Raw genomic sequence first — 14,436 nt, forward strand, 5'->3', positions numbered from 1 at the left:
TCACCCCCCATCCCGACCCCCCACCTCAATTACTCTTGAGGGAGCATAAAATCCTCATACTGACTAATCTGGGTACTTCCAAATTATTTGTCGGCTTCCACTCAGATCTTGCATTGAAAATCTCAAAGAGAGAGTTTAGATTTTCTTTCCTTCTCACTGCCTGACCTGACCAAAATGTCATGCATCGCTACTGGCCTATTGCTACATCCAGGAGAGTCACTTGAGGAATAGACAAAACTGGAAGAAAAAACACATCGATAATTTATCATTACATTGTCATCAAAAGCATGGAATTCACCAATGATGCCTAGGAAGAAATTGGGATCATTTATGGAATAGTGTAAAGAGAATGTAGGAGATGTCTCAGCTGAAGAGAAAGAAGCTACAAAAAATAATTATGAAAAAGATGGAGCAATAAAATGCATCAGGAGATTCAGGAGCATAAACAGAGTTAAGGGAAAAAAATGACCCATATTTTCTTAGTTACTCATTATGGAGAGCAGGATCAATTCCTAAAAGGTCAAGTAATTCTGATTCTGATGTATTTGATGATAATGTTTATTACTAATGGTAATTTGTATTTTCAACTATCATCATGTAATGCTGATAATTTGCATATATAATTTATATTTCTATAGTTATTGCTACTCTCCTCTTAGACTAGTGACCATTATTTTGAGCGACAAAAACACAGTGCCTTGAGATTATCTGTCTGTTCATTATATGAGTCAAGTTATTGAATTTTTGTCTTGCATCAATTTTTATTTCATTGATTGATTGTCATTTAGATGATTCGGATGTTCACACATAATTATCAAGTCAAATCTCAGTATTTATTTAGCATTTCTCTCTTCAGTTATGGTTGGAAAATCTGTCCCTAACTTAATATTACAAAAACATATGCAGGTGTATCTCCAGATCGCTTTTACATTTAATTATTCATTCCATTTTGACTATTATAGCTTAGCCTAGAGAATTAAGTAAATGTGTATTACTTCACTCCTACACACCATTTAAACGGATCAAGAGTTGCTTGCCCCGTATGCTGTCCCCAGGCTGCAGCCGCCTGAGGGGACTCGCCCGGGGCCCCGCCCTCAGAGCTCACACCCGCCGTGCGCTCTCGCCCCGGGGCCGCCCCGCCGATCCTCCCCCGCGGCTCTGCGCGCACAGGCCGGACGCTCGGAGCGGCGCCGGGCTGCCCTGCTCGTCCTCCTGGGCGCAGCGGCACCTCTGGACCGAGCACGCGCACCAGCGGCCTCCTCGCAGGCTCCGTGCCCGCGCACGCGCCCTCGCGTCGCGCTCCTGGCGGAGAGACCTGCGCTCGGGCCGGGCTCCGGGCGGTTCTCGCGCTGCCGTTCTCGCGGGACTTCCGCGCTTCGGCGGCCTTTCTGACAAGCCGCCGCGCCCAGGGATGTTCAGGTTGGAGCGACACTTCCCAGAGGGCAGCGGTCACGCCAGATCTTCGGCTTCCATTCCGTTTTCGCGCGCTTCTCCCTCTTTGCAGGGTGAGTGGAGCTCATTTGTGGATGTATTAGCACAGGATGCGGGAATCCTGTGAAGCGAGTCACTTCAGAGCCCGACGTGAACCAGGAGGGGTGACGGCGGAAGCGCTCACAGTGTGGCGGCCCGTAGTAGGGACACCAGTCCTCACGGGACTCTCGGGCCTGAACGGCAGAGGACGGTGTGTGTCTGTGGGGACAGACGGGCAGCGTGTGGCGGGGTGTGTGTGAGAGACGCGAGTGAGCGGTGGGATGCGCCTCCGTGCCGTGGGTGTGGCTGCGAGGCTGTGACAGGTGCGTGGCTGTGCTGGGGTGACGGGGATTTGGTTGCATGTCCTTTACCTGTGCAGGTGTGATGGCTGTGGCTCTGTGGCGTCACTGTCTGGTGGCTCTGGGCTGCCTGGCGCTTCCTCCTCTTCTCTCCTCACAGCCGCTTGGCTGCAAGAGGGAAGTAGGACATTGAGCCCTAAAGGAAGATTTCCAGCCAGGGGGCACCGAGGTTAGTTTGGGAAAGCCTGGGGAGTTCTCTACTTGGGAGCTCTGAGGGGCAGCTACTGTCTCAGAGCCTCGGGGTTCCCAGAGCTCGGACCCCAGGAACGTGCTGTAAACCTATACCCGTAGTCCAGGCTCTGTCGTCTTTTCCATCTGTTTATGTGTATGAGCAGGGCGGGTGTGGACCTGGAGAGTGTCGTGTAAGGGAGTCATTCTGTGCCCCAAGAAAAGCCTGGTGCCTCGTGACTTCCTCCTCAGTCCTGCCATACCCCAAAGAAGAACCTTGGGGAGGGGAAAGAATTGTTTTACACACAAAAGTCAACATTGAGGATGGTTGATTTTCTTTCATAAAATCATTGATTTTAAATTATTGATATAAGAAAAATTTAACAAAACTTAGCAATAATATCTGATTTTTAGTTGTCTTCCCAAAAACATGTCCAAATACTAAATGAAATAGAAGAAAATAAGGAATCATTTTATTTACCCACATGCCTTTTGTTGCTGCTTAAGGGCACTGTCAGTCTTACTAATGTTCTCACTTTATGAGACGCTTGATCACATCGGATTTTTTGAGCAGGTTATGATTCACAAATGTCTCTTTGTTTCTGCTCCATTTCGGTGGGAGGGAAATTTCTTCTTTTCTAGAAACTCTTGATTTATAAATTAAAAATGCATTCTCAAGTAAAAGTCCTGATTCCCCCCCCCCTTTTTTTTTGTGAGCATTATCAGAGCAGGGCTGATAAGCACAATTTTATCCTAAAAAGGCAAATTGTTTCTTTTATAATACCCAGTTAGGGGACATGCAATGTTCTTCTATAAAAATAGCTAACATATTTATACAGGATTACAACATATTATTAAGTTTTTATGTAGATTATATTTCTCTAAGATATTCATGCTTAAGAAGTGATCTTCATACTCCTGCCTCTACTGATGAAAAACCCAAGACACTAAAATGTCATGAACTCCAAGAGCAGTTACATTTAGAAAATCTGAGAACAGAATCTATGTCTTAAGTTTCAACTGGATACCTTTCCCCAGTTATGAGTGCGTACTTTACACTGGGACCAGTATCATCGTGATTAATAATCCTGTACATGCCATCACATAGCAGGACCAAATTAATTAACCTGTTCCCTGTTAGATTTTTGTGTTTCTGGTTTTGGTTGTCAAAAACTGCGTATTGAAGATACTCGTATCTCTTCTAGCCCAGTCTCTTCTAGCCAGTGTTTACGTATTCACTGACCAGATTATTCTCTCCTATGTGCTCAACTTAGTAATATTAAGAGCTATAATGGAGGAAGGAAGAAATTAAGTCCTATAAAGAAATGACTTGAGCTTCCCATGTCAGGACTGTAGTTGCATGAGAGATGGAGATCCCATTTGGCCAAGCAGGGAAAGACTGACATTCTCACAGACATGAGTTTTCTAGATACATGTGATAAAGCCCAGCAATGAACGGTCTCTGGAGGCTGAGATCCAATGCTCTGTGAGGTTTTTGGAATTGAATAGCAATATGAATTAGTGATTGTAATATATGGATCATGGTTCTTGGTAAGGAATTTCTGAATGATGAGTACAATGAATATTTTATTATTGACTAGGATGTGCTGAAATTGAATGACCTTGGTATAATTCTGCATCATCATACATCGAGTATTCTCTAAATCAGGAACCGCAAAAATGTTCAGTGAAGGATTGTTAATGGCCATAAAAGAGAATAAAAACATAAGCTGTTTAAGTTATCAGAGATGAAGAACAGAAAAGACCTTAGATATGTTGTCCAACCTAGTGTATAGAAACCTAGTCATCTGGAGATGATTACATCTGTTATAACTGTAAGTTTGAGTGCTATGCAGCCATTCAAAATATTTGTTAAAATAAGAAAACTATGTGGCATAGGATTTAACATAAAGAACTTGAGGATTGAAGACATCCCTTAGTTTATCAAACCCTCTTATTTTTCTGTCCCTTGTGACAATGTCTTTCTTTCATTTGGAGTGTTTAGCCCATTTACATTTAATGTAATCATTGATACAGTTAGATTAAGGTCACCCATTTTATTATTTTCTGTCTTTTCCATCTGGCTTTTGTTCCCATATTGCTCTATTTTGTCTTCTTGGGTTAATTAAGTATTTATTTAAAATTCCATGTTAATTTGCTTCTTTGCTATACTTTGTGATCATTTTTAGTGGTCACGGTCTGTATTATAATATATATTCTTAACTATTCAGAATCTACTTAGAGTTAATATTGAACTCTGCTCTTACTCGTCAAGTGTAAGAACCTTGCAATTTATAGCCCCATCTTCTATATTGCAGCTGTCATATATATTACATCTATCTTTATATAAAACTATAATACCATGTTTTTAATAACATCTGTATTGATATAGAACACAGCACATATTTAAAGTATACACTTGGATTCGTTTATTTAAAATTTTGATATAATAGACATATAACATTGAAGGAGATCTGGCCTAAGAACATGAATGTGCTTGCATACAGGACATTTCATGGAGCTGAGTTGCGGCTGAGCTGGCTTGCAAACAGGATGTTCTGCCCATTCCTCTTATGGCCCTTCCGGGGAGAACATTGCCTGCAAACAGGAGTGTTCTCAGATCCTGGAATTCAGCCTAGGGATGGGAAACAAACACAGCATTGTAAGCACGTGAGCGTGCTTGCATAGAAGCATGTATGATGAGTCACCGCCTTTGGCTAGTTGCCGGCTTTGTCTAGGGGGATATAAATATAAACAGCCCGTGCCAGACGGGGCTTTTTTTCTTCCACTGTCGACACCAGTGTCCGTCTCTTTTTTGGGGCCCCAACTTTCTTCATTTCGTCAGCAACATCACATTATATTAGTTTCAGGTGTACAACATATTGATTCAATATTTGTATATATTGAGAACTGATCACACTAAGTCAACAGTATATTTACCTTTCGCCTGCCTATCCTTTGGATTATTTTCATCATAAGCTCACTTCTGCCTATAATGTACATCATACAATGCATCATTATTATTTTTGCTTTATGCATTTAGTCCTTTTTTAAAGAAATTTTAAAAATTCATTCTTCCACCACTTCCCCTCCAAAATTCTTACACCTGGCAGACACAAACTCAGGAGATCTCTGAGAGCTTTTTATCTATTAATTTAAACCAAGGGGTAAGAGAATTTGATTGGAATACAGCCACACCCATTCGTTTATATATTGTCGATGGCTGCTTTCCAGCTACAACAGCAGAGCTGAGTAACTACAAAAATATTTATTATCTGGCCCTTTATGAAAAAAACTGCTGATCCTCAGTTAACGGCAGTAGAGGAATTCCTGAATGAATGTCACTCAGGGGGATGCACTGCGGTGGTGCTCGAGGCTCTCTGCCTTGGGCTTCTTCCCTCCCCCTTGGCTTTCACTCACCAAGTGGACACAAAGTAGAGAGCAGCTTTGGTCTTCCTAAATATATGTTAGTGACAAGGTAGCTGGCATATTTAGGGGATTAAGAATTCCTTAATAACCAGACACCGAATAGCCAGACAGCTGAGGAGGACCGTGCAATAAAACCGCATATAACAATGAATAAAACCACATATAACACTTGAGGCAGAGTATAACATGCTTGGCCATGGCATATTATTCTCTTGAAAAACTGCTCAGTTTTTCTTGTGAATATTTTATTCATAAGTTTTGTACAAATATTCAAAATTGGTATTAATATTGATTTCATACATTAATACTCAAAATTAAGAATTTAATAGTCTTAAATTTTTGTTATCGCCATTACATGTCCATTAAAAGTTAGAGGTGCAGGCCTGGTGGTTAAGCTTGCATGCTCCACTTTTGTGGCCCAGAATTCACAGGTTCAGATCCTGGGTATGGACCTATACACTGCTCATCACAGCATGCTGTGGTGAGCATCCCACATACAAAATAGAGGAAGATTGGCACAGGTATTCACTCAGCAACAAACTTCCTCTAGCAGAAAGAGGAAGATTGGCAACAGATGATAGCTCAGGGCCAATCTTCCTCACCAAAAAATAAAAAAAAATATCAACGTTCAACTTGATTGCAAACCCATATGGCTCTGTTTTTTCATTTCATTTCCTTTCTTGCGATTTTAATATTAGAGTGTTAACCACTTTCCCAAATTCATCTGACAGACTAGTGTTTCCATTTCTACTTTGTTTGAAGCCAACAGATTACCTGGGTACCTGCCCCAGCCCAATTCCTTTGAGCACTTCTCATCCTGGTAGTACCGCTGGGTCCCACATAAAAGGAGCATCTCTAAATGAGCCCCTCAGTGAAAATCAGGTATCATGTGTTCTTGGCCAATAGTATGCTGGAGCTCAGGGCCAGTCTACGAGAGTATAAAATGCCATGTGGCTACTTAGCCGTGTTTCGATACTTACCAGCAAACTTAACAATAGTGCAGATTCTTTAATGTGTGAAGGTTTTAAAGCAGGGTGAGAAATATCCACTAATGGTTTTATTTGTTTAATGTATCATGCCTAAAGTTATAATTTGTCAAATAATTGTCATTTCATTAAACTATCAACATCCCTCTAGATTTGCACTGTCAGATACAATAGCCACTAGCTACTTGTGGCTATTTAAATTTAATTGATTAAAATTAAATAAAATTAAAAATTGAATCCTTCACGGGTACTAGCCATAACAAAGTGTTCACTAGCCATGTGTATCGGACTTTACAGATAAAGAAGTTTTCTATCATCATAAAACTTTCTATCACATAGGAATATTCTGAATACCTACATTTTACATAAATAAAGAGAATTTTATGGATTTAACTAATTAAATACTGCCACACATTTAATCATTTGCAAAATTAATTGAGTACTGTAAAGCATATGGTTAAAATCATAAATCTTTGTCAGATATTTGAAAGCATCTTAATTCTTGTCTAGTAGAAACAATATGCAAAAATATTGTTTAAAAATAGTAAGTTGGAAAAATGTTGACTTACATTTTGTTATTACCATTTTTATGTTTATACTTACTCATATTCTCATTTCTTACCATATTTCCCCTGTGATTATGATAACTGGACGATTTTAGATAATTCCTGCAGTTTCCATGTTTTTGCCTGACACACACACACAAAGTGTAATCACAAAAAGTGAATGTTTTGGATCTAGCTTATCAACCAAATATTTCTCAGTCAGGGCCTAGGTGTTGGTGACCTTGCGATGGAGGCCCCTAAATATCTTTCCTTTATTTCCTTCTTACAAATACGTGATTGAGATGGGTTAAGTTATAGTTTCAGACCCTTCCTCCCCTATGATAGAGTAACAAGGATAGCAGGCACTCTTTCACCTCAAACAACTTAAAAATATAAAAATATGTGTGAAATGACAGTGTTCAGACATTAGTCAACTGCTCAAGACTAAGATCCCTGACTGCATAAACAGTCAAGGTGAACCCTATTATTTCTCCAAACGTAATGAACCAATAGCCACAGTGGAAAAACTCCATAATATATGGAATATTGGGTAAAGTACGCAAAAGGAGACTGGCTTAATAGAGAGGAAAAATTAGACCTATGACATAAAAAAGCCCTTAACTTTTTAAAAGCTATTCTGGTCTTGCCTAACAAAGCTTCAAAATGCACCTTGAAAGGATCAAACACTTTCCAAGTTATACCACCTGCAAAGAAGCAGGAAAATGTGATACACAATCAGGAGAAAAATCAATATTCAAAACTGACTCAGATATAGAATTAGTAGACAGGTTATTAAAATAGTTATACCTATGTTTCATATGGTGACAAAGGTAGAGCAAAATATGAGCATGTTAAGAGAGTCATGGGAGATTTTTAAAAACCCAAATTAAACATATGGAAATGAAAACTACAATGCCTGAAATGTAAACTACATTGGGGAAATTAACAACTGATTAGGTACTGCAGAGGAAAGATTATTGAGGTTGAAGGTATACTAATCAAAAAGAAACAGAATGAAAAGACTGTAAACTTATCAGTGAGCTGTGAGACAACTTTAAGTGAACTAATATTGTCATTAAAGCTCCCAAAGAATGAAGAAAGAGGAGGGGACTGAAAAATTATTTGAAGAATATGGTAAACAATTTTCCAAAATTGATGAAAATTATAGACCTAAAATTAAAACTCAGTGAACTGTAATCATAGGAATGTAGAAATATAAACCAAGGCTGATCATAACCCATGATTTTGAAACAGTGATGAAGTAAAGAGGAAGTCAGCAGAGAAAGGAGACTCATTATATAAAGAACAAAAACAAGAATAAAATCAGATTTCTATTTGGAAACAAGAAGGTAGAAGGCAATTGAGCAAACTCCTTCTGCAGTGCTGAAAAGAAAAATATTTCCTTGAATTCTATGTAAAGTAAAATATTTTCGTAAAAAAGTAAAAATTAGTGTATGTCCAATTTTCTCACAGACATAAGAAATGAAAGAATTGATTTAACAGCATACCTGCACTATAAAAATGTTAAAGTCCCCCAGACAGATAGAAAATAAAATCAGATGAAAACTTAGATCTACACAAGACATGATAAAAATGTGTGTAAGTATATTTCTTTCTTATTTTTTAAATTAGTAAAAAGATAACTGAGTGGGACCCTCAGAATGGTGTAATGAGGAGCTTGGCAATTTTCCCCACAAAGCAACGATGAAACTGAATAACGTTATTAAAACAATTACTTTCACTCTGTGGAAATTGAGCAAACATATAAATGAATCAAGAAGCATTTATTCAAGCAAAACTACTGAACTCCAGGAAGGGACAATGGGAGTGTCCAGAGTTTTAGCCTAGGGATGCTCCCATCTGCCTCTGGCTTTGTTTTACCAGAGTTGAACAAGCTCTGAAAACCAGCAGCATTGAGCTCTGGGAGACTGACATGAGTTGGAATGGAGTCTGGAAAAACCCCATGCCTGGAGGTGTTGTGCAAAAGGAATGTGAACCTCAGTGCAAACAACTGGGGATGGATAGCCAACACAGACGGTCTGAGGGTGCAATATCATGAGACTAACCAGAGGTTAAGACAATTCTGGAAATGAGAAAGCCAGAGAAGTTCTTAATAAGATTTGACATATTCGTGGTGGTCCGGAAGGTTGGTTTATGCATAAAGTTGTGAGAACCCTAGCCATCTGTTCATCTCTGGCTGAATATGAGGCCTTGAGTATGCAAAGAGGTGACAGGAGAAGGCCCTGCAGAAAGTAAAAAGCCAAGGATTTGTTTGTTTTATTTTATTGAGGTCATAATAATTTATATCATTGTGAAATGTCAGTTGTACATTATTGTTTGTCAGTCACTATATAAATGTGCCCCTTCATCCCTTGTCCCTACCCCCCAACACCCTTCGCCTCTGGTAACACTAAACTGTTCTCTTTGTGTGTTAGTTTATCTTCCACTTATGAGTGAAATCATATGGTGTTTGTCTTTTTCTGTCTGGTAAAAGCCAGGGATTTTAATGTGTTTCCCAACCAACACTCAGAGCCATTGCCAAGGGGTAGAAGGCTCACCTAATCAAGGGGCTTATGGACAACATCTGAGCATTCATTGGCTGACCACTAAGCTATGCTGACCCAGAAGTGACGCTGTGAAGCCAGGCTTAAAGGAAAAAAAGAATTTAAAAAATAACAATAAAGTGGTTGGAGACATCAGCATCTCCACGTTGCAAAGGAGACAGATCACAGAATTAGCCAAGTCAGTACACAAAAAACAATATCAGTTCCTGGGGGAGTAGTAGATCTAAATCCAGAGTTGGTGCAATATATTATCTAACATGTCCAGTTGTCAACAATAAAAAATGGGAACTGCAAAGAAATGGGAAAGTGTGAACCATACATGGGGAAAAGTCAACAGAAACTGTTTCTGGGGGAGGTGAAGATAGTGGACTCAGGAAAAAAATACTTAAAAGGAGCTACTACAAATATATTCAAAGATCGAAATGAAACCATATTTGATGAACTAAAATAATGTGTACAATGGCTCATCAAATAGAGAATCAATAAAGAGAGATTACTTTTTAAAAACATAATAGAAATTCAAGATATAAAGTGTTGAATATCTCAAATGAAAAGTTCCAAAGAGAAGCTCAACAGCAAATTGAGTTGTCAGAAGGAAGATTTTGTGAACCTGCTGATAGGTCAATGGAGATTATCCAGTCTGAAGAAACAAAGATAAAAGGAATAAAAATTAACAGAATGTCACAACCTGCTGGGAAAACAATCAAGCATAGCAAGCATACACGACAGAAGTTCCAGGAGTATAATAGTTACTTTGAAGGAGAGTAGAGAAAAGGACAGAAGAGTTCTTTGAAGAAATAATGGCCCCACATTTCCCCAAATGAGGAAAAACCAATCTACAAATCCAAGAAGGTCAACAAACTTCAAGTAGGATAAACAAAAGGAAATTCACATATAAACACATCATAGTCAAGCTACTGAATGCCAAAGACAAGTAGAAAATCTTGCAAGAAGCAAGAGAAAGAGGACTCGTTATGTACAAGGGAACCACAAGCAACTGACAGCTGACTTCTCTTCAGAAACAATGCAGGCCAGATGACATTGAAAATGCATTTTTCTCTTTCTTTCAACTGATTGTAAAGATGATTGCACAAAACGATGAAAAAACTGTAATATTGGACCTATATAAATATGTAATATATGAAAATTGCACAAAGACAGGGAAGAATGGAGCTATATCGAAACAGTTTCTAAACCTTACTGGAAGTAAATATTAATCTGAAGAGTATTATGTTAAGATGTATATTGTCTTCCCTTGAGTAACTACTAAGAAAATAATTCAGGCTATTAAGACAACCAGTAAAATGTTTCTCTAGAAAAAAATATATTTGATATGAAAAAGCAGTAAAAAAGGCACAAAAACACATAAGACATAGGAAACAGCAAAATGGGAGATAAAAAGTTAACAATATCAATAATTGAATTAAATTTGAAATGTATGAAGTACTCCAATTGAAAGCTGAGATGGTTGGGGCCAGCTCTGTGGCACAGTGGTTAAGTTCATGTGCTCTGCTTCGGTCACCCAAGGTTTGCAGGTTCTGATCTCAGGTGGGAGCTATCAGCTCTCATCAGGCCACACTGCAGCAGCATTCCCACTAAAGCAGAGCAAGATTGGCACAGATGTTAGCTCAGCAACAATCTTCTTCAAGCAAAAAGAGGAAGATTGGCAACAGATGTTAGCTCAGGGCCAATCGTCCTCGGGGTAAAAAAAAAAAGCAAAGATTGTCAGTCTCAAAACAAAACAATATACAACTGTATGCTGTTTACAAGAGACAAACTTTAAATTCAAATAGACAAATAGGTTCAAAGTAAATCATAGTAAAGTACACCATGCAAATAGTAACAAAATAGCTGGAGTGGCTATATCAATATCAGGCAAAATACTGTTTGATGCAAAAAATGTCACTAGAGACAAAAAGGAATATTTTATAAGGAGGAAAAGGGAAACTTACATAAATATTTAACAATTATAGACATAAACATATTTGACAGCTGAGCAACAAAATATATGAAGCAAGTCTGGCAGAATTAAAGAAGATATAAACAAATTGTCAACAATAGCTGGGGTCTTTAATATGCCATTCTCAGTCTGGGTCCAATGAAGGAAGAGAAACCTCACAGTAATTTGAACAGGAAACTGTTAATATAAATGACTAACTATTAATTAATACTTACATAAGGGGATTAGAATAATGAGAGATTAGCAAGTAAGTAAACAGTACGCTACAGAGTATAAGACTACAGATATAAGGAACACTAAACAGGGCTGAGATTGAGAGCCCATGGGAGATCCACTTGACAGGACTGAGATCCAGACCTTGTGGGAGAGGGCAAGGCCTTTACTTACTGAAAGGACTCTGCGAGTAAGCCATGGTAATGGATCTTCAAGAAGCCCACCTCCTAGTGTGCTGCGTAAAGCTGTCCGTGGGGCATCTCACCAGAGATACTTAAGTGCGAACCTGTGCAATGGAGGACACACATGGAAACTGCTGATTACTGTGAGCTGCTGGCACCAGGCACTGGAGATGCTCTGAGTGACACAGGAGCCAAGGGGATACTCTGCCATAAAATAACCCAAGGATGAGTGTGTGATTAAAGAGCACAGATGTATTTACAGAGCAGCCAGAATGAATGAAACTATAGCTGAGTCAATAATTTTTTAACTGTCACACAGCATTCCCAATAATGGAGAGAAAAACTAGATTAAAAAATGAATATGAACAATCTTATCTGCCAATTTGATTGACATCACATGTGTAGAATAGAGGCAGAGACCATATGCTAGGCTATAAAATGACTCAATATATTTAAAAGAACTGAAATAATGTAAAGTTCTCCTATCACAACATAATTGAATTAAAAAGCAACAGAAAGAAATGTGGGAAAAATCTCAAAGTTTGGAAATTAAACTACATGCTTCTAAACCGCCCATATGTCAAAGAAGAAATCACAATGGAAACTAAAAATAATTTGAATGAATGAAACAAAAACAACATCTCACAACAGATTAGAAGTAAACGAGGATGCAGAGGAAAATTTATAGCTTTAACACCTATATTAGAAAAAATTATTTTAAATAAATACCTAATTGTTCTAATTGAAGGTAGAAAAGAGGAGCAAACAAAACCAAAAGCAAGCAGAAGGAAGGAAATGATCAAGAATAGAGCAGAGATGGAAGTCTATTAGAAATAATAAAAAATTACAGCAAAGATACAGGGTACAAAACCAACTTACAAAGATCAGTTGCATTTCTATACTCTAATAATGAACTAAGAGAATTCAAGAATACAATCCCATTTACAATTGCAACAAAAAGAATAAAATATCTAGCAGTAAATTTAATCAAGGAGGTAAAAGACCTATACAATGAAAACTATAAGACATTACTGGAAGAAATTGATGATGACATGAAGAAATGGAAAGATATTCCATGAACTTGGATTGGAAGGATAAACATAGTTAGAATGTCCATACTACCTAAAGTGAGCTACAGATTCAATGCAATCCCAATCAGAATCCCAATGACATTCTTCACGGAAATAGAACAAAGAATCCTAAAATTCATATGGGGGAACAAAAGAACCCAAGTAGCTAAAGCAATTCTGAGGAAAAAAAAAAAAAAACAAAGCTGGAGGCATCACAATCCCTGACTTCAAAATATACTACAAAAATATAGTAATCAAAACAGCATGGTACTGGTAAGAAAACAGGCACACAGATCAGTGGAACAGAAGAGAAAGCCCAGAAATAAAACCACACATCTACAGACAGCTAATCTTTGACAAGGGGGCTAAGAACATACAATGTAGAAAGGAAAGACTCTTCAATAAATGACATTGGGAAAACTGGACAACCATATGCAAAAGAATGAAAGTAGACCATTATCTTTCACCATAAACAAAAATTAACTCAAAATGGATCAACTACTTGAAGGTAAGACATGAAACTATAAAACTGTTAGAACAAAATATAGGCAGTAGACTCTTTGACATGGGTCTTACAAAGATCTTTTTGAATACCATGTCTCTTCAGGCAAGGGAAAAAAAGAAATAACTGGGACTTCATCAGACTAAAGAGCTTCTGCAAGGAAAAGGGAACAAGGATCAAAATGAAAAGACAACCAGGGCTGGCCCGGTGGTGCAGTGGTTAAGTTTGCATGTTCCATTTTGGCGGCCCAGGTTTCACTGGTTCGGATTCAAGGTGTGGATCTGGCACCACGTGGCAAGCCATGCTGTGGCAGGTGTCCCACATATAAAGTAGAGGAAGATGGTCACCGATGTTAGCTCAGGGCAAGTCTTCCTTAGCAAAAAGAGGAGGATTGGCAGTAGTTAGCTCAGGGCTAGTCTTCCTCAAAAAAAAAAAAAAAGAAAAGAAAATATACTAAGGCAGCAAGGCAGAAGAAAATAACTTGCAAAGGAACCCCATCAGGCTTTCAGTGGATTTCTCAGCAGAAACCTGACAGTCTAGAAGAGAGTGGAATGATCTATTCAAAATCCTGAATGACAAAACTTCCAGCCAAGAATACTCTATCCAATGAAAATCTCCTTCAGATATGACAGAGAAAAACTTTCCCAGATAAACAAAAGCTAAGGGAGTTCATTGCCACAAGTGCCCCCCTACAAGAAATCCTCAAGCAGGCCCTCATATCTGAAAAAAGAAATAGGAAAGGCGCTACAAAGCCCTGAGCAAGGAGATGATAGGCAGGCAATAATCAAGAAGTGGCAGATCTCTATCAGATAAGGTTAGTAAACAATTCTAACGTCAAGGATAATATAAACAGAAAATACCAAAACAAAAATGACCTCATCTTTTTATCCATAGATGCACAACACAGGTTGGAAAAAGATATGACAAAATAACTTAGAAGGGAAATAGTAAAGGGATGGAATCAGTATAGTCTAAGGAAGTAGGAGGC

General features: G+C 38.4%; 1 protein-coding gene across 1 annotated transcript in view; it reads right to left on the reverse strand.

The window, feature by feature from the left end:
* Positions 1–2,592: 2,592 nt before the first annotated feature.
* Positions 2,593–14,436, reverse strand: part of LOC139039751 (uncharacterized) — a 29,129-nt gene continuing 17,285 nt past the window's right edge. The window contains exon 4 of the mRNA XM_070503615.1: positions 2,593–4,632. Coding sequence (XP_070359716.1) covers positions 4,477–4,632 — 156 coding nt within the window. The 3' untranslated portion in view covers positions 2,593–4,476. The remainder of the gene's footprint in view (positions 4,633–14,436) is intronic.

The sequence above is a fragment of the Equus asinus genome, unplaced genomic scaffold (assembly GCF_041296235.1).
Source record: "Equus asinus isolate D_3611 breed Donkey unplaced genomic scaffold, EquAss-T2T_v2 contig_4, whole genome shotgun sequence".
NCBI classification, from domain to species: domain Eukaryota; kingdom Metazoa; phylum Chordata; class Mammalia; order Perissodactyla; family Equidae; genus Equus; species Equus asinus.